Source organism: Condylostylus longicornis, unplaced genomic scaffold, assembly GCF_029603195.1.
Source record: "Condylostylus longicornis isolate FDR11 unplaced genomic scaffold, ASM2960319v2 ptg000004l, whole genome shotgun sequence".
Taxonomy (NCBI): domain Eukaryota; kingdom Metazoa; phylum Arthropoda; class Insecta; order Diptera; family Dolichopodidae; genus Condylostylus; species Condylostylus longicornis.
Genome location: NW_026577973.1, coordinates 21696774 through 21721545, shown reverse-complemented (window position 1 = coordinate 21721545; position 24772 = coordinate 21696774). Strand labels below are relative to the sequence as shown.

The 24772-nt window shown below is 25.3% G+C and overlaps 4 protein-coding genes across 9 annotated transcripts in view; 2 read left to right on the top strand and 2 right to left on the bottom strand.

Annotated features, from left to right (window-relative positions):
- The window catches only part of LOC129613644 (pre-mRNA-splicing factor ATP-dependent RNA helicase PRP16), a 46173-nt gene extending 31751 nt beyond the window's left edge, over positions 1-14422 (bottom strand). Inside the window, exons 1-4 of the mRNA XM_055527796.1 lie at positions 14372-14422; positions 13022-14317; positions 12364-12963; positions 12108-12301 (exon numbers count right to left, since the gene is read on the bottom strand). Of these exons, the coding sequence (XP_055383771.1) occupies positions 12108-12301; positions 12364-12963; positions 13022-14267 (2040 nt within the window). The 5' untranslated portion in view covers positions 14268-14317; positions 14372-14422. The remainder of the gene's footprint in view (positions 1-12107; positions 12302-12363; positions 12964-13021; positions 14318-14371) is intronic.
- Positions 658-10839, top strand: LOC129613657 (uncharacterized). 5 transcript variants are annotated; one of them, XR_008697327.1, is made up of 4 exons: positions 658-2095; positions 8202-8377; positions 8851-9097; positions 10368-10412. XR_008697327.1 is itself a non-coding variant. In XM_055527816.1 (4 exons), the coding sequence occupies exons 1-4, from the start codon at positions 1504-1506 to the stop codon at positions 10461-10463; spliced, it is 969 nt and encodes a 322-aa protein (XP_055383791.1). In that variant the 5' UTR covers positions 658-1503; the 3' UTR covers positions 10464-10839. The 5 variants fall into 5 exon arrangements, 3 of the variants coding, with proteins under 3 accessions (XP_055383791.1, XP_055383815.1, XP_055383802.1); XR_008697328.1 differs by lacking the exon at positions 10368-10412 and having other exon boundaries at positions 8851-8931; positions 8993-9109; XM_055527816.1 differs by having other exon boundaries at positions 8993-9097; positions 10368-10839.
- A 1118-nt stretch (positions 14423-15540) lies between the features above and the next one.
- Positions 15541-21086, top strand: LOC129607956 (kinesin-associated protein 3). 2 transcript variants are annotated; one of them, XM_055519243.1, is made up of 10 exons: positions 15541-15700; positions 15784-15901; positions 16608-16773; positions 16832-17017; positions 17107-17243; positions 17361-17534; positions 17592-18933; positions 18994-19112; positions 19187-19343; positions 19701-21086. In XM_055519243.1, exons 1-10 carry the CDS (start codon positions 15576-15578, stop codon positions 19730-19732), a joined length of 2556 nt encoding a protein of 851 aa, XP_055375218.1. In that variant the 5' UTR covers positions 15541-15575; the 3' UTR covers positions 19733-21086. The 2 variants fall into 2 exon arrangements, with proteins under 2 accessions (XP_055375218.1, XP_055375210.1); XM_055519235.1 differs by having other exon boundaries at positions 19187-19425; positions 19701-21083.
- Positions 21087-21720: 634 nt separating this feature from the next.
- LOC129611003 (nitric oxide-associated protein 1) lies at positions 21721-24474 on the bottom strand. Its single transcript, XM_055523904.1, has 9 exons — positions 23757-24474; positions 23572-23699; positions 23208-23505; positions 22875-23153; positions 22684-22815; positions 22479-22627; positions 22270-22421; positions 22015-22211; positions 21721-21956 (listed from the first exon to the last, which is right to left on the bottom strand). The coding sequence occupies exons 1-9, from the start codon at positions 24262-24264 to the stop codon at positions 21751-21753; spliced, it is 2049 nt and encodes a 682-aa protein (XP_055379879.1). The 5' UTR covers positions 24265-24474; the 3' UTR covers positions 21721-21750.
- Between the last annotated feature and the right edge of the window lie 298 nt (positions 24475-24772).

Genomic DNA, 24772 nt, shown 5'->3' with positions numbered 1-24772 from the left:
TATATTCGAATTGTATTTTTTTTATGTTATCTGTGTCCAAAAATAATAGTAAAAAGTTTTAATGTGAAAACTCTTTCAATTCAAAACTTTTATATATTACTTTTATATAAGTATCTACTTTTATATACTTAATATAAATTATATAAAAATAGATACTTGCATTACCAAAACTTCCAATTAATCGAATTAAGACAATCCGCCTGAAGAACGATTAGTAATTTATAAGTAATTTATAAAATACATAGTAATTTATAAATAACTTTTAATTTTATTGAATAAAAAATTTGTACAATATAACAAGATTTAAAATGCTTCAAAAAGGGTTTTAACTACACAGTAAGAAAGCAAACAGCGTAGTGAAATTGAGACTACAATTCAGTCATTTTCAAAGTTTTACACTGCGGTATTTATAATCCAGTTAAACTTTAGTAAAACTTTTTCCACTGTATTTTGGATGTCGCGATAATTACTTCAAAAATATATGGTCGAAAAAATATGTATCAGCAAATTGTATCAAATATTTTTCAATGAAATTCACAACTTTATTTTATTTTGTATAATATTTCAATAGCGCAATATTTATTTTATTTTTTTTTAATTTCTCTTTTTTCATATAAAACTACCTAACAGAGAAGAAATAGCTAGCATTCGTTGACTGAATTTCAGAGAGTCTAGATATAAAGAAGCAGCAAAAATAAGGAATTTTCGTACGTTGAAAGAGTCACGTACATAAAGAAAATATATACAATAAAAAAATACTACGTTATACATATATTTATAATTCATATGTATATATATATATACTGATTATATACACAAATACATTTTGAGACAAGAAAGAGTGATTTTCACCATAATTTTTATAAAGACAAGACGATTAAATACAACAGCAATTTAGCAAGCAAATATATAAATAGCAAAGGCAACAAATATCTTGTTTTAGTTGTATATTAAAATCTAAAGCAAAAAAAAAACGTTTTGCAAAAAATTTTCGATGAAAAAATAAATTTTCTTATTTCAGAAATTTTTGTGAAAGTTATTTTGAGCACTTTATAATTTTTTTATAAATATCAAACAATTAAAGTAAAAAAATAATTGCACATAAAAAAAATTTGGATATAATTTTTTTTTAATTAACTTTTTCTTTTTCTAAATAAATTACAAATTTACACACCTTTAAAGAGGTGTCAAAAAATAAAGTTGTCGGTTATTGCAGATATGTAAATTAATTTCAAGATATTTTTAACAAAGTTGAATGTACTTAATATTTTACTAATCTACAAACAATTTTAAAACAATAAAATAAAAAAAATAAGGAACGATATAAATAAATAAAATATATATAATAATATTCTTATTACATAATATATATATAATATAATAATATATAAAAATACATTTACATAAGAAAATCATCCTATTGGGATCGAAGAATTAAAAAATTAATTTTTATATACATACAAATAATATTATTGGAAGTTTTTTTTTTATTAAACACATTCCATGAGTCCGAATTCGGTAACATCTACTACAGCAGCAAATGCTCGAAGTCCAACTAAAATAGCGGCATCCCAAATCTTAAATAAAACTCAATCATCAACAACAATGCAAGAAAAGAAAATAAATCGTTCAAATAGCTTAGTTAATACTGCCCTTAAATGGATACCATTATTAAATCAACATTATAATAATCATAATGGCAGTGGAAATAATGTTATCGATGGTAATGGTAGTGCATTAAAGCAATTTGGTAGCACAGTTGCTGTTCAAAAATTACGTGAATCAAAATGGTTTAATTCCGATGAACAGAGAATATTTTGTGCTGTTATTGAATGTGGTTTTATTGTTGAAATACGTGGTGAACAAAATTCAACTTCATCATCATCAACAATATCAGATGATGAAAATGATAAAAATGATGATACACTGGACAAAATAAATAATGAAATAAAATTACAAAAAATTATACCACCATCGACATCAAAATTAATAGAAAATTATGATAATGATCAAATATTTAGTAATAGTAGTTCAACAGCAACATCATCAACAACGAATTCATGGTTCGGTGTTGTATTATGTAAAACATTAAAAGGTAAGATATATATAAATTATATATACTTCAATATATTAATAAATAAAATTTATATATAAGAATAATATAAATATTTTTATATGTACAAGTATATTTATTATGTTTAAGATATTTCGTTTTGTTTTTTTATGTATAATTTATATATATATATATATATATATATATGTATACATAGTAAAGTTTATTATAAAATTTGCACACTTATGTCAGTCTTATTATTTATATTGTAACATAAACTTAAAGTAATTAAAAAAAAATTTGTAAACATTTTAATGAGCAATAATTGTTTAAAGAAAATATAAAATTATTAATTTAATTAAATTGAAGTTAATTTACAAATTTTGATATTAAATATTTAAATAATAAGAGTGACACACGTGTTTTAAATTAAATACATAATATGTGCGTTAAGGAATTGAATTCGAAAGCTGATTTTTTTTTTCTATTGCACTGATATTTTTTGCTCTCAAAATTTTTCCCTTAAAAAGTTGATGATTAATAAAAGGAGAATAAATTCTGTCTTTTCGGAAAACAAAATTAAATTAAGAAATCTCATTAAATCGTATTTGGTTATATGAATTCCAGAAATTTCGAGACATCATTCTTTCTAATTTAATTAAGAATTTATTCTCCTTTCAGCATGTTTGTTTAGTTTTTTTCATTAATTCTTCAATATATTCTATTAACTTTTTTATATTTTTAAAATATCGTATATTAAACAAAATTTCATGCAAAATTCGCATAAAATCCCTTCTGATCTATTATTATTAATTTATACTAAATAAATATAATAAAACTTATAAGTATTTTGTATATTAAGATCAAGCATATTTTATTTTCTAACACTCATTATACTCATTACTAATTGTAAATAATCATCGATTACTGTTGAGTTCTTAATGAAAACTGTGCAAGTAGTGATTTACAAAATAACTAAAATAGCATTTATACATATTTATAATGTATAAACCATTTTCGTATTATTTATATTTTAGAATTTAATAACGTAAAATATGTATGTAGGTATGTTATCGATTTAGTTAAATAGAAATAAAAATTATTAAAAATTTAGAAGTAGAGTTTTAAAAAAACTTGTTTGCAAAGTTTTGTTTAAGAAAAATAAAAATCGAAATTCAGGTTTTATTGTATGTAAAGAATAAAATAAATAAGAATTTAATAGAAATTATGCTAATAAAAAAGTTTGCTTTAGAAAGAAAGCCTAATAATGCTTTCTTTCTAAAGCAAACTTTTACTTTTTTCTTTTAGAGATATCACAATAATTTGAGGTGCTTTAAGTGAACTGCATACATTTGTACATATTTTAATATAATTATTGAACTTACATACATATACATACACACATATGGGTACATATACTTAATTTTTCCTTTTTTTGTATTTAAAACTATATTTTTTTTTTATTCTATACTACTATCGAAAAAGTAAATAATTCCAATTTGAGTCCAGTTTTTTTAAGAAAACTATTGTTGATGATCGCTATACACAATCATTATAATGTCAAACTTTAATGAATTCCAAAATAAAAGCATTCATTATTATATATACATATTAATTATAATATTATTTTAAGTAAGTGTTTTGTTTGAATCAAAATGTATAAAATTTAATTTCATACATTTACATTGAAACTATTTAAAATCAACTAAATTTATTTATTAAACGGCAAAAACGAAAAAAATTAACATAATATATGTTTATATAAAAAAACATACATAATATATGTTTGTACATAAAATTATGAAATTCACTTACTTATACAATTATTTAGAAGAATATACAATATGTGCACATATATTGTAAAATATTAAGCCACATGTGTAATGAATAATATGCAAATGAAAAATGCATTTTCATGGTAGATAATTTGCATTTACAGTACGTTATTATGTATATATCTTAAAACATGAGTCCATAACGTATGTATGTACATACATCATATGTAATCATGTGAAACTGATTTTGATTGGGAATGAAAAAATTGAACACAAAATAAAATTTTCTAGCATTTTTATATCTATCTTAGGTACATTAATGCAAAAAATTGGAATTCGAACTTAAATTGTACGAAAAAACAGTTCTCGCAAAAGTTTTACTCGTTTAAAATAAATGCAAAATATTTTTGTTTTTCAAACCATTAATTTTAATACTATGTGTATGGGAGTGTGTATGGTATGCATACAGTATACCTACATACATATAAATGTAAGTGTACCCATGTATGTAATAAAAATGGGTATACATATAACCATAATAATGTGTATAGGAACTTGGGCATAACTCTCTATATACATACATAAATATGTATGTACAAAATAGATTTTGAAATATTGAGTAATGTTCTTTAGCACGTGTCCATGTCACTTAAAAATTAAAAAAAGTAAATATTTAGTTGTTATTCTGCCAAATTTAATTTTGGTTTTTTTTTCATAAAGGAAACTATTTCTCTTTTCATTATTTACTTTAAAAAAACAGGTATAAAGGAGCGCTATTTAATTGGTTCGGGAAATTTAATATTGGTGCCCAATAAATTCTAATCTAAGTCAAACTTTTAAAAATCTATAATGCAATTAAAATTGAAATTTTTTTGAGTATTTAAGTTAGGCTTAAAATTTATTTATGTGTACATACGTAGGTATAGTCAGCAATAACTTTCATTAAATTTATATTCTTTAGAATTTTCTGACAAACGATAATTTATATATGTATACATACATAAGTACGTATCAACTCAGTACACAAATATTAACATATATATTTCGAAAAAAATATAGCTATGTATGTATATAATAAAACGCTTCTATTTTTTTTATGATATTTTATCAAATAAGTAGGTTTTAATTACGTTTCAGTAATGTGCAATCAATGAATGATTGCTAAAATGAAGATTACATTTTTTTTTATATTTATAACGTTTACTATAAGTAATTATGGAATTTTACCTAAAATTATTAAATTAATTTTATTTATTTATGTCACATGAATTAATATACATACATACTATATATTATTATTTTATTATATTTTTAAATGCTAGTTAAATCTTTATCTATTAAAAATTTATAATAGGTTTTAAGGTTATAGAAATTAAAATTGAATTAAAATGTGACAAATTAATGTTAGGGGAACTCAATATAAAATTAGCTAATTACTTTTAATAAGTACATATTTGTAATTCTACCCAAAAGTTGAGAAATGTTAATTTCATGAAAAATGAAATTCATTGCTACACAAATCTTACAAAAAAAAAATTATTTTTGTAATACCTACAAAGTCAAAAAAAAGTTTTAAATTAATTTTGTTTTTCATTTTCCGTTATTATTTATTTTAATACCTGCATTCCTACATTCACATAAAATTATAACATAAAACTTCAATACGAATACAATTAATGTAGTCCAATATGAAAAACTAACGCACCCAGATATTGAATTTTAATTTATTATTACTTTACATACGAGTACTCGTATATTGATAGGTTATTGACACTATTTTTAATTGGTAAAATGATAAGATTTTTAATATAAATAGAAAAATGTTTCATACATATAAAATGCAATGTGAATTTCAATTTAGTCAACTGTATTTAAAGAATTATGCGAAAGAAATGTGTGAAAAAAATAAATGAAATATGTAACTTAAAAATGTTACATTCTTTTTCTTTCAATGCAAAACTCGTATTGAACAATTTCTTAATAAATAAATTTTGTTTAGAGAAAAAATGTAAATAATTATTGTGTATTTAAAATAAATTCGATTAATGAAACACTTTATACATATGCATTTCTTTTCTGATTAGCAAATTTAGTTAGAATATCTCATTTAGAATTTGTATGTATTTATGTATGTATCACAAAAAAAAAAATAATTTTTGTAAACTACTTTTTAAATCTCTAACCACATCAATATATTTCTTTTCTATTTATTTTTCAGATAAGACTATATTAAGTCTTATCGCATTGACATTAACATAATTGACATTTGAAAACCACAAAAGTAAAAAGTATGGAAAATTTCATAATCAAGAAGAGAATTAAATATACAGCACGAATATATTTTTAATTAAATATACAGCACGAATATAAAAACGAATCTGTCAATTTAAGAGCATTACAAATTACTAAATGACAATTAATAAATTGACTTATAATAATATTATACTGCATGGAATATGTTTTATCCTTCTACCTCTACTTCCTTTCGTTGTCTTTGATTATAGAAATTACATTAAAACTTTTTGATTATTCCTAGTTCTCCTATATAATGACGAATGTAACATAACAATTATTATACTATTTTTATCTACATATTATGTACATTTATTTGAAACATAACCATTGAACATACACTGTTTTATAACTTTCTTATGTAGTTTTATTAAATTAAATATTAATTATTTAAATAACTTAAATAGCAAAAATTTCAATAATTTTTTTTCTGTATAACTGTACGTTTATTACATATTTTAATAGATACATATTTTAAAAACAAAAAATTCTCTATTATTTTATTTTTTATCATTTGCATGCAGTTTGATAAATTTAAATTATTATTGTTCATATTATTCTACTGTAGAATTCATTATACATCGTTTTATCACATTCATTTATCACAACAGCGACAAATTTTTAGCAATAGAAACATTTTAATTGTTGACATTTTATTTACTTTTAACCAAAAATATTTTATTATAAATTCATAAATGCAAATTGGTCGTTAAACCTCCCTCTTCAATAACTAAAATTTAAAATTCACTAAATTTAATACATAAAACACAAATGTTCAACTTCTTTTATCTTTTAACAGACTTTACAAAATTAAAGCTCTTTTTTGGAATTTTATTTTGATTACTAATGTAATAAATAGTTGTTTCTCAGTCGAAAAGTTTCAAAAGTTTTTAAGTATTTTGTATACTTAATAAGCAAGAAAGGCAAAAGATTTACTTACTAAATGTTCTAACACTTTCCATACTCAATTTATGTCCATTTAGCAAACGTAAAAATGTAAAAATTAATTAAATTTGCAAAAAAAAAAATTTAATTTTTTTTAGAAATATCGACTGAGAATCAAGCTGTACCCTCTAGTTCTGTATGGACCTTCGGCACTATTCTCCTTCTTTGTTTTTTTATCATTTTATCTTTTTTGAGTTTATTTACCATAATTTAAGAGTATACTTTTATTCATATAGTGTTAATCAACATTTTATTTATATACTAAGTTGTAAAGAAAATATAATTTAACAAAACCAAGAGCGAGTTTTTATTCTTAATTTTTTTTAATTACTATCGACATTTTATACTTGAATAAAGATACCACCTTTAAATTAAAAATTGTAATAATTTAAATAGAAAAATTATTTTAAAATAAAATAAAAAAAGAAAAATTAAGATTTAAAAATTCGCAAAACTTATTACTTTTTACCTTATTTTTTTTTGTTTGTTGAATTAAGCAAGAAAAAATAAATATTGAATTTATCTTTTAAATTTACTTTTAATAAATTTTCAAAAATATAACTTTATACCTCCGGTTTTTCCAGATTTCTTAAATTCTTAAGAGAAAAACTCTTTAGTCGCAATATGATTAAAATATTTACGGTATTTCTCTGAAGAGTCAGGGAGAAATAATATAAATAAATATATTGATAAATATATAATAAAATATATAAAGAGCAAATAGCGTTCTCGACATAAAAAGAACGCTTACTTCAGATATATAATATATATCATATAATTAATATGAGAATAATTAATACAAATATACGCATATATTATAAAATATTAAATATAAAATTTTGAATACTCTCATATTAAAATATTTTTAATAAAATATATATAAAATCAGAAAATATATACATATAATGCTGATAAACACTAAAGGATGTGATTGTTGCTACCATAGAAATTATGTAGAAAAGTTTCCGAATGTAAGAGAATACAATGTTTCGAACGTTTGAAAACTGAAAAATATCGACATACTACCTATTAGATTACAAAAACACAAATAAAAATCAAACCAAAATAAAAAAAAGTTGATAAATGATTTATATTTTTTTCAAATTGTACTTTTATTTAATAAATTCTCATTACAGATAATAAACCAAAACCAGACACAATAGAAATATTTTCAGTGAAAATTCGACAAAATGGTGTTAGAGTTTATAAAACAACATTGGAAACTATTTGGAATAATAATTGGCAAATTCGTATAAATAATTTTGCTGATCGTGAAAAAACACCACATAACGAGAAAGATATTAGAAATCAAGTATGAATTTGTTTTTCTTTTTTCTATTTTTTTAGTTTACTCCAATCTAAATAATGTTAAAATTGCGTTTAAAAGTTTTAATTTTTTGTTGTTTCTTGTATATCTCAGAAAATATTTATGTTTAAAACATGTTTTATATTGAACAATGTTCTAAAATAAATCTTAAATTAAATCTTTGAATTATATTATAGATTGCTTAAATGTTTAATAACAATTTGGAATAAATATAAATATATGCACGTGTGTACGCATATGTATTCCATGTATATGTATACATCAGTTTTTAAAATTACCTCTAAAAGAAAAAATATTTAATCAAATTAGCTACTTATAGTTATTAAATTTTCGATTAGATTTTCAAAGACAAGCGTTTAGTTTTTCATATTTTTTTAAAATAATATACTATTTATCCAAATAAAATTTTTAATTTTGAAATAATTTTAAATACATTCAAAACTTTTAAACTTATTTAGAATTTTTCAAAATAATGAATAAACAAAAACTGCAGAGAAATCCGGTGGTATGTTAATTTGGCATTCCTTGTCAAATTAAAAGTTAATGTTCAAAATTGATAAAATAATTGAAGTTCTAAAATAATTGAAATTTTCATTTTAGATATCATTCGCCCGTAAAGCAAGATACAGTTTATGGCATAATTCAAAGCATTTCGCTTATTGGTGTAGATATGGGAGTCGGCAACAAGATGTTCGGAAAAGACAAGTAAGTCAAATAGTACTGATTAATTCCAGCGTTGTATTAGCGAATTAAATGCATTATAATAATTTAAATGCTATTTTAAATACTATAAGACTAATATATTTATATTAATGTACGTTATTTAGATTTTAATTTAAGTTAAAAGTTTAATTAGTTTATCTAAAAAATAAAAAATTATTCTATTTTTAATCGTTTATAAGAAATCTCTTTGTATTTTTAATTTTGTTTAAAAAAAAATATTTCTTTTACTAAATTGAACTATGAAGATTGAAAATAAATGCAGATACATATAATTTATATCAATTTAAATTATTTATATTTTTTTAATTTATTTGGGAAAGTTATTAGACTAAAAAAAAAGGCAATATCAAGCATTTTAAGTTTATACACACAATATGTATGTACATATGTATCCGCGGCAAAAACCTATTCAACGGCCTTTCCTTAAAATGAAAAGAAAAAACTACACAACTTTTACGCTTAACTTGAATGAAAAACTTTATTAGAAGCTAATGCCATTTTTAAAACTTTTTTAAAAGCTTATAATTTTCAAAGTTTTTGATAATTTCAAAGTGAAATAATATATAAAAGGCGAAAGATACTTCATAAAAAGTTAAAAGTTTTGAACAAAAGAACTCTAATCAAAGTCGAAATATTAAATTTTGTCATTACATAGATACTTATATTAAAAACAAAATGGGAATGAAAAATAGAAAAATTATTCAATTCGCTCCTAAAAATAGGCTTTTTCCCATTTTCTTAATCGGTAATTTGCTAATGGTTTTTTATTCCGTTTTCGGATAACATGTACGATGTACACACTCATATAGGAATGCAATTTAACAGTAAACTGTTAAATCTACGTATTTATAATAATAAAACGTACATAAATATGTGTATATAAATTTATAGAATTTTTTATGCATATTTTTAAAAAAATTAAAATTATTTTTATATAAAGATTTTAAGAAAAAACATTTATGAATCATTTAATGAGTAATATTCAGTATGTATAGCTATAATAAAATTATTTTAAATTAGTTAAAAACCATTTTCTACAATTATGCGCAACGTAAATAATTTTAAAAGTTTACGTAAATTTGAATCTTTTGATTCTTAATTTTTTGATCTTATAGGCATTCATTCTTTTGTCTTATAATTTTGAATATTTTAGTTTAACGGCTTTCTTTTTTTTTGCATTACCAAAACTCATATTTGTTATATTTATGTATATATATATATGTATATATATGTGTATAATTTTCTCTTTTAGATGTCCGAATGTGTCAAATGGGGAAGTGTAGGCATGAATGCCGGAATGCTCTTAATTATGAATAACAGACAAAGATCTTACACTACATCTAAATGACAAACCTTATAATTTATAATATTAACTTAATAAATTTGTTGAAGCTTTTTCAGAAGCTTATAAGTCATATATATTCTATTCATTTTGAATATTTAATGTTATTTTTTGTATTAAGTATATGCGAAAATTTGTTTAAAAATATTTGTTTTATTTATAAAGTCAACAAAATATAAATTATAATTGTATTAATTTTTTTTTTCTTTTTGTATTGTATTATTTTCTTTAAATATTAAGAAATTATATTTTTTTATATAATTTAAAGATAAAGAAAATTTTCTTTGAAAGAAATATTTTTTTTTAAATCAAATAAAATTTGATCCTGTATTATATAATATAGAAATTTACTACGCTTTTTTTAAAAAAAAAAACAATATTACGACTTTTTATATTTATAAATTATAAGTTCTAATGTTAAGTATTTAAATAATGTTTAACATTTAGTTATACGTATTGTATTTAATAAGATTTTAATAAAAACTTGTAATAATAAACTTCTAATTAAATGATTGATTTCTTTCAAAAACATGATAGACGAATATACATTATGTGGTCCAGACATTTGAAAAAATAACCGTACAAGATCACGTTACACTCTTAATAAAAAACTCATACATCAATTAAAAACAAATTTTATTTAAAAATGGTTGCAAAGATAAAAATTGAAGGGTCGTGAAAACTATTCTTATCTACTGATAACCAAAGCAATATCAATGGTTTTTATACATAATAAAAAGATTTTGAAGAGACAAATCACTTTTTTTTATAATTTCACTAGCGAGAAACTATGGTACAGTAGTATTATGATTTAAAATAGATAAATTTTACTTATTTATCATATTTAAAAATAAATTTTGAATTTTTGTATTACGTATAGTACAGTAAAATGATGTTATTTTGTGTTAAATTGAAGCGGCTCAAAAATTTAAAAACGAGTAAAAAATTTTTTTTTTTAAACTAATGAGCAATTCAACTTTTGAACATATAAAATCAAAGTATAGGTGTTTTTGATAATAAAATTTTTAGTCCGTCTAATTTGTAGGTACCGCAGGAAAAGTAGATTTTTCATTTTATTTGAAAACTACTGCTGCAAGCTCACATTATTTAGAAAAAAAAGAAAATTTGTATGTACCTTAAAATATTACTACTGCGTAATCTCTCTTTCCAAGTATCAAAATTTAGTTTTTGAAAAAACACTTTTTTGCTCTTAATTTAGAAATGCAAAGCAAAATTGTTTACTTTAATTTGGATAAAGTATTTAAATGCCTAGTAAAACATAAGCTATTGTATATTATATCATGAAAAGGTAACTTAATTGAAAAACGAATAACAACTACAAAAGGATGCAATTACGCTGCCACCCAAAAATCATGTATATTGCATATACGACTTTTTATTGCCATAAACATTATTAAAATCTAATTTTTATTACTGTTTGTAATTTGATTTAGAAATAATTTTCCCATTTTTAAGAGTTAATTTCAAGTTTTTTGAGTATAGAATCGTAACTTTATAAGCTATGAAAATATTGCTCAGACAGTAGTTATTGCTGACTGCCGTTTGGTTTTTTTTACAAAATACATTTCATCAAAATTGTAAAGTATGACACCAAAAAATTACAGAGTAGTTTAAAATTAAAGCACTTACCTCCCGTAATAATCCAAATAAGACATCTGTTGAAAGAGATCTCTCATGAGCTTCATCCATTATAATTGCCGAGTAATTATCTAAATCAGGATCTCTTAAACTCTCTCTTAATAAAATACCATCTGTCATATATTTTATTACAGTTTTTTCTGAAGTACAGTCTTCAAATCTGATTGCATAACCAACTTCCTCTCCTAAAATTTTAAAAGCCATTATTTTATTATTTTTTATTCAATCAATTTTGATTTATAATTACCCAATTTTGTTCCCATTTCGTCTGAAACACGTTTTGCTACCGACATGGCAGCTACTCTCCTAGGTTGTGTACAACCGACTATACCGAATTTACTATAACCGTCTTCATGAAGATATTGAGTTAACTGTGTGGTTTTGCCACTTCCAGTTTCTCCAACTATTATTACTACTGAATTTTCCCGAATTACATTGAGCAACTCTTGTCTTACTGCAAACACTGGCAAATATCTCCGCTGTTGCAATATAGATTTATTTTGCGAAAATGCACTTTTTCCCCCACTATTGGAATCTTTCATATGCTCTGCGAATTTTTGATCTTTGCGATAGTCCGTTGAGTCGGTTTCTTCATCATATTTCGAATCCTCATCATCTTTTTTCTTTTCTATTCCCATAATATTACCCAATTTTGTGCCACCCAATTCCCAATGTTTTTTTTGAGCTTTTCTTCGCTCTTTTTGTTCTCTGTAAGTTCTTACTAAAGCGCTTCCTTTTCTGGATATCAATGCCATATCTGATGTAGGATCTTTAACTGGAATTACAGGCTCTGGTTGTTTTGTAAAAACTATTCTGCCATCCAGGAATGGTGGAACGATATGATGAACTAAAATTTATTTTAGGTTTTTATTTTTTTGTTTTTAAATAAATTAAATTAATGATACCTAGTAAATGAACCCTTTCAACAGCTTCTTCGTCGAAATCTTCGTTCACGTTAATTGACATGACAACACCTGATGTCAGCATTCTGTTTCTTTCCCATAACTCGTTATCCTTATTGATTTGTCGTTGTTGGGCACTTATTCGTTTAGTTCGCTTTAGTTCTATTTGCTCTTCACGTTTTTTGAAATATTCTGCGTTTCCATTAAAGGGGTTATTTTCTTCATCATATCCTTCATCCATGTTGTACCATTCTCTATCAAGACGCCTTTGTTCTTCTTCCCATAAATCTCTATCTTCATCTTTATAACCCCATGGTTGACTATTGCTACTTGAACCTTGACGACTAGTTGTTGGAGTAGCTCCGGATTTTTTTCTTTCATTCGCCCAAATATTGTACTTGTGAGCAGGAGTTGGTCTAGGAGTTCCGCTTTCTTTTTTAATGTTATTGGGATATTTTGTATCGCTGCTAACGTTACTACGTGCTGAAAAATCACCTTTAGTTTTAGAAAATGTCTTTGGAGTAGGAAAATCCCAAGTAGATTTTTTGAAACCCGAAGATTGCTCTTCATCATCATCCCACGAAGATGACGAAACCGAATCCTTTTCGAAATATAATGGCGTTCTTGGTTCATCTTTAAAACGTGGGGTTTTAATAGAACGAGACGAATCAGGATCTCTTGAATATTTTTCATAACTTCCATGCTTATCTTTATAATTACGCTCACGAATTTTGTCTTCATCTCTCATGCGATTGTGCTCACGATCGCGACCTTTAATTCTTTCTTTAAAGCCTTCCCGATATCTTTCTTTTCGATGATTATCGCTATCGTCGGATGAATGACGTTTTCTATCTTTTGTGGTAGCGCTGACGACGTTTATTTTACTACGATCTCTATTAAGATGCTCAATTAAACGGTTTCTTGCTTTTTCTGAAACCCCACCCGTATGAGAAGGAGTTTCAATTCTTGACTGCCGAATTTGACGGTTTAATTTATGAAAACTATCAGCGTCAGGAATTTTAAAAACCGGAGATGAAACTTCTCTGTCATCATCATACTCAGTTGATTTAAAAGATATTTTTCGCTCTGCATCCTCTCGTTCTTTTCTTCTTTGTGCCGCTAATTTGTCTAGCCCTAAAATCGAAGCTTTCGGAGCACTCACCACTTTATCCTCCGATTTTTTCTTAATAACCAGGCCACCTTTTGTTTCCGTGGTCCCTTCTAAACGATAAATACTATCATTTTCCATTTACTTTCCGGTTACTTCTAGATTATTTATTCAAAAATTTAAGCATCAGGCTGAAACGTTTAAATATGTAATTCCTTAGAATATTCAACTTCAAAATTACATACTTAGTACACAATTATTTTTGTAGCCGTCAGAACATATGATCTCTCATTCTCTTGCAATACACTAAGCCAGTGATTCTCAACCTGTCGCATTTTGCGACACCAACCAATATTTCCCAAAACCTAGCGGCACCATTTTAATAAAACAGTTATTCATATATTTATTTTATTTATACTGGGTTTTTCACATAGGGTGGCAAATAATTTAAGATTTTTTTTCGTTTTTGATCTAAAGCCTGTTGAAGAAAAAGGTATTAGACTTTTCCTGCATATAAATAAATCCTTATAACTTCGGAACCATGCAACATAGAGTTATCATTAGGCGTTTCATATGTTTTACAGGCGATTGATTGTTCATATTAATCAAATTAAAATAATCAATCAATTATTTTGTTTTGAGTCATAGTTTTCAAGATACAACTCGTCAAAGACAGAATTTTTGTTTTATTTTATCAAAGAATCATCCCTGAAATTATTGGCACCTTATGGGACACATCCTGTATATTCTCAAAGAATGAGAAATTTGACTTCGGCGATTTGCTACTATTCCTTTAATATAAGGTCGAATATTTCATAAACATACTCTGAACTCATTTTTAACAAAGGAAAAAACAAAGCAAAGAGAATAACGTTCTGCAAATTAAAACATGCATTTTAAAGTAACAACTATGTATGTACATATTTACAAAAGTGAGAAATACATAAACTTAATAACATAAACTTTACGTTAAAGCAATGGACGGAAACCATTAAAAAATTTAAAAAAAAGTTTGCCCTTATAAGCACTTTATTATTTAGTATGTTATCTATGAAAAAACATTCCGTACTATATGATAAATCTAAAAAAATTCAAAAAATTCAATCGGTTTGTAATACAAATTTCAAAGAAGCAATAGAAAAAATAAAAGACTACTAATTCATAAATTGATGTATATTCCGAATTAACGGCATGCCGTTCCCTTATTCGCATATTACTAACAATTCAAAGATATACACTTTACTAACAATTCAAAGATGTACGCAAAAACAAATGTCGAATTTGTAATGTACTTTTACCAAATACCCTAAAATGTTTCTCATTAATATGTCAAATCAATTTCAAACTGGTTTCTACATTGACGCTTTTCCTTAATTGTCAATTTTTAAAAATCAATACAAAATTCAGGCGTCAATGCTGCAATGACTTTATTTATTCTGTAGGTTTTGTATGTTCATTAAATTTATTTTTAATATCGTATCGGGTTTGATTATTATTTTTATTGCCATTCATTATTGTTATTATATTATAAAGTGTTTAATAAGAATGTCTGATGATGCAAAATACATAAAAAAGTACGTATAAATATTTGTTACCTATGTAGCAATTCCTAAAAAGTTTAATCTGATTGTAAACTTGATCAAATAATTTTTTTCAGAAAATGGAAAGGAGGAACCATAGAGCCACATCCAACTGAAAAGGCATTGGTAGTAAACTACCAATTAGAAGCTGCAGTTTTTGGTGAACCAGATAATCCTATGTTAGAGGATAAAAAAGTATGGCAAAAATACTAAATGAATTTGATTATCGATTTTCCCTTGCGTAGTGTATAAAACAAATTACTATGACGTTATTTTTAATGACTCATACTTTTTTAAACAACTCTTCATTTAGTAAATTATTTAATCGAACTGGAATTGTTTGCTTGCAAATTTGATAAGTTGATTTGCAGATTTAAGAGTTTTAGACTATAGTTTGCTTTTAATTTATAAATGCATTTACAGGTAGTAGATATTTCATTGAAAATACCGAATTAAGCAAACATGTTTTTAATGCTTTTTTCAAGGTCGATCTTTGTGAATTTTAATTAAACTTTTTATTTTGATATATATTACGAAAAGTAATATAAAAGTAATAAAATCGGTTTTGGCTTTAAATATTTAAAATCTATTTAGGAATTACTTGAAAAGTTACATGGACATATTTTTATGCATACTACATACACATAAAACGGTTTTAACTTAGTGAATATGAATAATATTTCATTATATGAAATATTATTCCCCCAAAATAAATACATTTAATGTGTAGGTATATTATATACATTTTCATATACATAGCATTTTATATCCTTCCTAAAGTGAAGTTGTTTTGGTATCTATTTTATTCCCATTATATTATTTTTTTGTTAAATAATTATCAATATTTCAAATGGAGTTATGAAAATACACAAGTTATTTTTATAATCATTCTAATTACCAGGAATGCCAAAGAATTATTCGATTAAAGTCACTAAATTCTAAAACAGATCCAGCTGTTTTAGCACGAGAAGTGGTAGAAAAATGTGATTTGATACACAAATCACAACTTTCTGAAGTTGAGCAAATTATTTATTATTTAAAAAATCGTAAAGCCAATGTTGGTAATGGTAAATGTTTTTATATAAGAAATAAAATTAAGCGTTAAGTAATGTGAATTTTTTTCAGACAATAATAGTCAAAGATCAGCATCTCGTCACTCGGCTAAACCAAGCCCACCCGATGCTTCTATTAGAAACCTAGATGAATATGTCGAACTATTATACGAAGATGTTAATGAACGAATTCGAGGGTCAAGTTTGATATTAAGCGTGGCTAGAAACCCCGATAATTTAGAAGAATTAGAAAAAAATGGTAATGCCCAAAATATTAACTTGAGAATTTATTGAGAATTTTCAAAAATTTTAATTGTCTTTACAAAAAAATTTTTTCCATTTAATCAGAGGCTGCATTAAGCGCATTATCGCGCGTGCTTAGAGAAGACTGGCGTAAAAGTTTAGACCTTTCAACTAATATAATATATACATTCTTTTGCTTTTCAACATATACTAAATTTCATCCTGTGATTGTCCAGTACAAAGTATTGAAAATTGTTTTACAGTTTTAAAGACTCCAGTTTCATGTTCAAATGTTAAAACTGGATTTTTAAAAAATTTATTTTTTAAATAAATTCGCTTATAGGTTTCATTTATTTTAGATTGGTTCCTTATGTATGGATGTTATAGACTATGAGTTGCGCAGATATGAAAGTATGCGCAATGAGTTGGATGTCCGCAAAAATCCAATGGAAAGTCGAGACGCCAGTAAAGAAAAATTAAATAAAAGCTCAGAAGACTTTTTAGATATTATGAATGAAGAAAAACCAAAAGAAGTGCTTCTTTTATATTAGAAATATATGTATTACATTTATTCAACCTGTATTTTTTAGATGGAGCCACCGCGTCGCCGCATCCCAGAACTAAAACAAAGACCAAAATCAGGGAATTGGTCAAGTTATCATGGAACACTGACTTCATCTTTAATAAAATCACAAATTTTGAATAACAGCTTTCATGAGCAGTTGTCTTCAGAAATAGAAAAATCTTCCCAGGATATGAAATCAAACAGTTCTGAAAAGTTAAATGGTTCTAATGATCCTAAGGCCAAAAAAGATGAAATTGATCGCCTTAACAAACATTTAAAAGTTTTTGCTAGAAAGCAAGAACAGTTACTTAGAGTTGCTTTTTATTTATTGCTAAATATGGCTGAAAACGTAAAACTAGAAGAAAAAATGCGAAGAAAGAATGTAGTTAAAATGCTTGTTAAAGCTCTAGATCGACAAAACATAGAACTATTGGTGCTGGTTACCACTTTTTTAAAGAAGCTTTCCATAGTATGCGATAACAAAGATGAAATGAACGAACTGAATATAATTGATAAATTACCACGTTTACTCAATAGCGGACATGCTGATTTGGTACAAGTTACCCTAAAATTAATTTTCAATTTGTCTTTTGATGGAAAAATTAGATCTAAGATGGTTCGTGCAGGATATCTACCAAAATTAGTTGCATTTTTAAGCGACGATAAGCATCACGGGATAGTTGTCAAAATTTTGTATCATTTCAGTTTAGACGACAAAGTAAAGTCAATGTTTACTTATACGGAATGTGTACCTCTAGTAACTGACTGTTTAATTTTGAATCTGAATAAAAAATGCGATTTAGATTTGATAGCTTTATGTATTAATTTAGCCCTTAACAAACGTAACGCACAGATAATGGCAGACCGCACTCGTTTGCATAGTTTAATGGAAAGAGCATTTAAATACGAAGATGCGTTTTTAATGAAAATGATACGAAATGTTTCGCAGCATGAAAGTTTACGTAACTGTTTTATCGATTTTGTTGGAGATTTGGCTAAAATTATTACTATTTGCGACAATGAGGACTTTATTGTGGAATGTATTGGAATTTTGGGCAACTTATCTTTACCAGATTTAGATTACTCGCAAATATTGCAAAATTTTGAGTTGATACCATGGATTCGTGACACATTGATGCCGGGTAAAAGATTAGACGACTTAGTTTTAGACACCGTTATATTACTGGGAACGTGTTCTTGTGATGAATCTTGTGCAATGTTGCTATGTCGATCAAATGTTGTTACTTCATTGATTGAGCTATTAAAAGCAAAACAAGAAGATGATGAAATAGTTTTACAGATATGTTTTGTATTTTGGCAAATATTGAAAAATGAAAGTACCCGTGCATATATGATAAAAGAAACAGGTAAGAAATTTTGTAACTCTAACGAAGAGTATTAATGAAATAGCGAATATTAAATTTTAGAATCACCTGCGTATTTGATTGACTTGATGCATGACAAAAACTCTGAAATTCGAAAAATTTGCGACTATTGTCTCGATATTATAGCTATGTCGGATTCAGAATGGGCTTCTAGGATAAAGGTATATTTTGTTGTCAAAACCAACACACATTTTCTGCTTATATTCACGATTATATAATCGAAAAAATATTCTAGCTCGAAAAGTTTAGAAACCACAATTCGCAGTGGTTAAATATGGTTGAAGCTCAACAAGATTTACAAGAAGACTACGTAGGAGCCGATGAAGACGAAACCGAATTACCAACTTATTTAACATCTGAATATCTAGATCAATGCGATATATATAATTCCGGTGATGATAATGATAGTAATAATAGTAACAGTAATCATAGAGCTAGTCCTGCTTTATCAAATTATAGTAGACCAGTTAGCAGGTAAAAGCTAAAATAAGATTTTGTTATGCATATGTATATGATATTTGTATTTTTGTATATAAGGTATATGAGGTTCTTATAAACTTAAAATTATTCAATATTTAATTTAAAAATAAAATGATTTTAACTGTATCTTTTAAAAAACTATTTAACGGTAAAAGAATAAGTAAAATTGGGAAAAAAACATACAAAATAAACTATTCCATACAAGTTCTATACTTTAATATTTTTAAATAAATTTGCAAATTTTTCGTCTTATCTTATTACCTTTTTAGTTATCGACGAAGTCAAGATCTTGAGGACTTAGAAACGATGACGTCCAGCTCGAAATCACATATTTCTAGCCAAACTGGTAGCAGTGACAATTACTTTTTTAAACTAAACAACAAATCATTAGACTCAGAGCTAATGCCTGATGACATTTTAGTTGCCTAAAAAATAATGTACCAACCAATAATGGATATAAAAATTTTAATATTAAAAATAAAATTTTTTGAAAACTTTCTTTTCAATCGGAATATTTAAGAAAAATTGTTTCAAGAAAACATATAAAATTAATCAAAATTACATAAAAATATGAAATTTTATAAGTTAGTTTTAAAAATAAAAACTACATGTCAATATTAAGCAACAAAAAAAGCATACACTTGAAGAGTACATCACTACTTGTTAAGCTATATACATGTATATTATACAAAATATTACATTTATTTTAAATTTTAAAACTTGAACATTTTATGGATTTTACGAAAGTTAAAAGTGTAGACATGTCATACATCTTATTAGTGTTAAATTGCAAAAGATCAAAATGATTAGTTTTTTAACTTGTAAATGAAAGAATTAATCATAAACTAGATTATACTATGACATTATTATATAACTTGAAAATGAAAATTGAAATATCTATAATAGTTTTTAATTGTAATTTAATTATAAATAAGAGAAAATTAATTTAGCGCACATATGATATGAAAAGCTTTCATATATGTAGTTCTTTTTTGATTTTTTATTTTGTCTTTTTGTTTTTGGTAGAAGAGTGTTAAACTTTGTACTATGTTAAATTATGTACAGCCGTACTTATATTTCTTGAACATTATTTCCAAATTAGGTTTCACTTTACATAGTATTCGCACGAGATTGTTTAAAACATAAATTTTTTTTGTTTAATTTTTAATGTTCTTTGTTGTTTATGCTTCTTTTTTCTAAAAATTTTTATTAAATAACAGATAATGAAAAAATTTTCAAATATGTACACCAATATTTGTTAATTTTATTATTATTATAAACTCAATCATTTAAGGAAAGCTCACATTTTTTTTACATGAATACTTTTTGTGTAAAAATTTTTTAGTTTTAAGCTTGATTTCTAGTCTTATTTTGGTTTCAATTGTGATATTTATATTTGTAGACATGAAAATTGTTTTTATTTTAAAATAAGTCAAAAATATTAATTCGTAATAATTCATTAATGTTTTATGTTAAAATATATTTGTTTTTAATATTTTTTTTAGATACTTTGTAAAGTCTTTAAAAATAAAAATAATTTTTATATTTAATTTAGAAAGCAAATATAATTATACCAATTCAAGATATTATAGTAGCAAATAATATTATTCTACATATTATGTATATTGTAAAATTAGTACATTATACATTTATGATTTTAATACAACATATAATTTTGCATATACTATAATCATTTTCACATGACTTTTGCATATTTTAAAATGAATGTACAAAAAGAAAAACAAAATTAAGTGATTACTTAATTAAAAAAAATAAAATATGCTACATAAAATGGTTTGTATTTTTATTTTTCTAATTTCATAAAATCACTTCCTAAATTAGATTTTTTTTAGAATATGACGTTGAAAGCTACTCAAAAATACTTTGGCAAATACATGCGAAATGAGTTACGATCTAAAGGGAATGTTTGTAAACTTTTCTGTTAAAAATGGAAATATCTGGACTTTAAATTCGTATTCTATATTTTGGTTATCACGGTATTAATCCAATCCTTAAAATCTTGCATCCTTGCATTAGTACCGTTATTCTTACAATTTCTTTGACTTTTATAACCGTAAAACGAAAGTAAAAAAATTTTACTTCAGATGAGGGAAAACTGCATTTGGAAACTAGAGTTGTACGAGTAAAATCTTCGCGCATAAATAATCACTAAATGGTTCACTAAATAAATGTGGCATAAATTCCTGTGCCTTATACTTAACCGCTTAGAGTATTTAAAAAAAAAAAAACGATTTTTTAATTTTTTTTATTTTTAATTAAAAAAAAATATGAAAAAGAGAAAAAAGTTCTAACTTTAATTTATTTTTTATAAAGAACAAAGGGTTTTCCAATTTTGTAAGCCAGTGACTTCCTGATTTTGTTGCCACATAATTTATCAGGATATCGTACTAAAGCTGGCTTTCTTAAAAATATTCCTCGTTTTTCTGGAGACCAAACTAAAAATTTGCACTTCTCTGTGTTTGATAATTTTAAACTAACCCAACCAGCTGATGACAATAATATATCTAAAGTATAAAAAAAATGTTTATTTCTAATTTTGATTTGAAATTAAGTCAAACTTACCACTAGTAGCTATATCCTTATCAATACCTTCTACAATTATTTCAGATGATTCTAAAGCAGGCCATTTAGCCAAACGATCAATATCACCTTTAGGAACTTGTAAGTACGGAGATCCTAATAATTTATGGTAAACATATTTCGCGTCAACAGTATTCGTTATAAGTATTGGCAATTTTAATGAAGAAAATACGTACAACCTTTAACAAGTCATGTAAAGTAAATGCATATATAGTTTTTTAAACCATTAATTATTACTTCACATAATCCAAATTTCCACTAACAAAATCGATCCTCCCAAGTCCAGCCAAAAAGAGAGTCATTCCAACCGCTATTTTAAAAGCACGTGGAGTAATCATTTGCGTTGGTATTGCCAAAAGCAATTCTTCTGTAGTTAGCAAATCATGAAGCTAATTCAAATTAATACTTCATAAAAAAAAATCATTTCATTTTAATAAAATGAATACCTGTTCTGAATGTATAACGCCAGGAGTGTCATAACACCATTTACTTTGGGAATAAATCTTACTATTTTCATCTAGAGTTAGAATAGGTTGAACGGCTGTTGCTGGAGAAAATGGATCATTCACCTCTGTTATATTTTTGAATGTTGTACCTTATACACAAAAATTTATTACAGAAATTTTTCTATTTGTATTAACTTTTTTATACCAATATGACCAATTAAAGTAGCATCCCTGATTTTTCCTGTTACTGATAGTTGGTCTCTTCGTAAATTTTTTTCGGCTTCTTTTTGCATTTGTTCAGATTTAAGACGGCGAAATCTTTCATACACTCTAATATCTGTAAAAAGAGTGTATTAACGGAAAGTTATTTCTGTTATTATTTAAGTTAATGATTACCTGAAGGTCTTAAAATAGGGAATTTTAAAAATTTTAATGTAGTTCCAGGCCAAGAACACGTTGTTGCTCTTTTTATTATATCGGTAGCTTCAACCTTACAGTAATCGGATTTTAATAAAGCATTAAATAGGGAACTTTTTCCAGCATTCGCGCATCCCATTAAATATACGTCACCATTATATTTCCAAATTTTATGTAACACGGTAATTAGTTCCTCAACTCCGTATCCGGTTTTCGCAGATATTAAACATGTTTCTTTTAAATTAATTTTATCTAGACCTGCGAGAAACATATGATGAATAAATCTCTAAGGATCTCTTTCATTTTTCTCACCAAAACTATTAACAGTTTCAATTAAAACGTTCTTTATATTTGCTATATAACCTTTTGAATCATTTGGAAGGAGATCAACTTTATTTCCAACAATAACAACGGGTCTTTTCTCGCCTATTATTTCTTTTAATTCCGGTGAAATAGAACACGGAAAATCGGTAAGATCTATAATTAAAACTGCTAAGGCAAATTTGTCTTTGATCACCGACAACATCTTAATATAATCTTCTGGGCCTAATGCTATATCTAAAGCTATGTTATAGTGTTTTAAAAAGTGACATCTTTGACAAGTAACTGTCTAAAAGAATTAAAAAATAATTAATATTTAATATTAAAACTAATATTAGAATTATGTATTAATTACCTTGAGTTCTTCATCAGTTCTTCCATTAAAAATTTCCAAAGGTATATATCCAGGATATCCAGGATCAACGCAATGAAGGTGAGCTCCACATCCGCCGCACGGAATATTGGAAGGCGGAATATGAGGGTCTGTAATTATACATTTACAAATATTAAACATACAAATAGATTTATTGAGAGCCTTACCGCAAGTGCCATACTCAGAATTTTTGCTTTCATCATTTTCATTATAAAATTCGTATTCATCTAACCAAGATTTTGGAAAATTCGAGATTTCCGCTTGATATGTAGTTTCATCTGTTAAATTGTCAGAGTTCCTTTCTTTTTTTCTTCTAATGTTGGTGTCCACATCTAGGTATTTTAACGCTACCGAAAATGGTTTTTCCCTAATTTTATCTGCTGCCTTTTTAAATTTACGCTTTTTCATAATATCTTGGTTAATCATTTTCCCTACATATCCCAATTTTAGCTTTTGCATATCCAAAAATGAACTGTACAAGATTTTCGAAAGAACATCGTCGTTAAAACAAGATGATTTTAAACTTTTACTTTCTTGAAAAGATTTTGGTAAATTGTGATTACTTATTTTATTTTGATTCCACGGACTGCGCAATTTTTGTAGTAAATTAAAAACACGTATTTTTTGAGAAAACATTTTCGTTAATTGAATTTTAAAGTAAAAATAAATCAACATTAGCTATCCATGAAATGAAATAAAAATATTATCAAGACTTCGAATGTTGGAAGTTTGTGTGTTTTTTATTTTTATATGAAGGGACCATTTAAGATTTGAGAGTCGTAATTCTGATTGATTTAAATAAACAATTTAAATCAGCTGCTTTACTTCACCTATTAAAATTTTGAGGTTACATCACGGTTGAAAGAAATTTGTACGATATTTTTGTTATGTCAAGCAAGCTTGTATTTCTGTCAGCCGTGCAAGCAATTTTTCTGAAAAAATAAGAAACCCATTTTATTGACTTTTTATATGATTGCGCATAATCTGCAAATTTACAAATATTACTGGGCAGCATTGACGTTTGAAAATATGACGTCATCAGGAAAAAATTTCAAGAATAAAATCTCTCCTTCCACTAAAGAATTAGGTAAGTTACTCAATTTTTTGAAAAAAACTGAGCACTCAACCTAATTTCAAACTTGATCTATTTTAATGCTGTTGCTTCTGCGATGGTTCTCCTCAT

Coding starts and splice junctions, on each gene's coding strand:
- LOC129613657 (XM_055527816.1), top strand. CDS start 1,504: ATGAGTCCGAATTCGGTAACATCTACTACAGCAGCAAATGCTCGAAGT. Junction 2,096..8,201: donor ATTATGTAAAACATTAAAAG/GTAAGATATATA, acceptor TTCTCATTACAG/ATAATAAACCAAAACCAGAC. Junction 8,378..8,992: donor AGAAAGATATTAGAAATCAA/GTATGAATTTGT, acceptor TTTTCATTTTAG/ATATCATTCGCCCGTAAAGC.
- LOC129607956 (XM_055519235.1), top strand. CDS start 15,576: ATGTTCATTAAATTTATTTTTAATATCGTATCGGGTTTGATTATTATT. Junction 17,018..17,106: donor AGAAGAATTAGAAAAAAATG/GTAATGCCCAAA, acceptor CCATTTAATCAG/AGGCTGCATTAAGCGCATTA. Junction 17,535..17,591: donor ATGAAGAAAAACCAAAAGAA/GTGCTTCTTTTA, acceptor TGTATTTTTTAG/ATGGAGCCACCGCGTCGCCG.
- LOC129611003 (XM_055523904.1), bottom strand. CDS start 24,264: ATGTTGATTTATTTTTACTTTAAAATTCAATTAACGAAAATGTTTTCT. Junction 23,506..23,571: donor GAACTGATGAAGAACTCAAG/GTAATTAATACA, acceptor TAATTCTTTTAG/ACAGTTACTTGTCAAAGATG. Junction 21,957..22,014: donor TAAGGATATAGCTACTAGTG/GTAAGTTTGACT, acceptor TTTATACTTTAG/ATATATTATTGTCATCAGCT.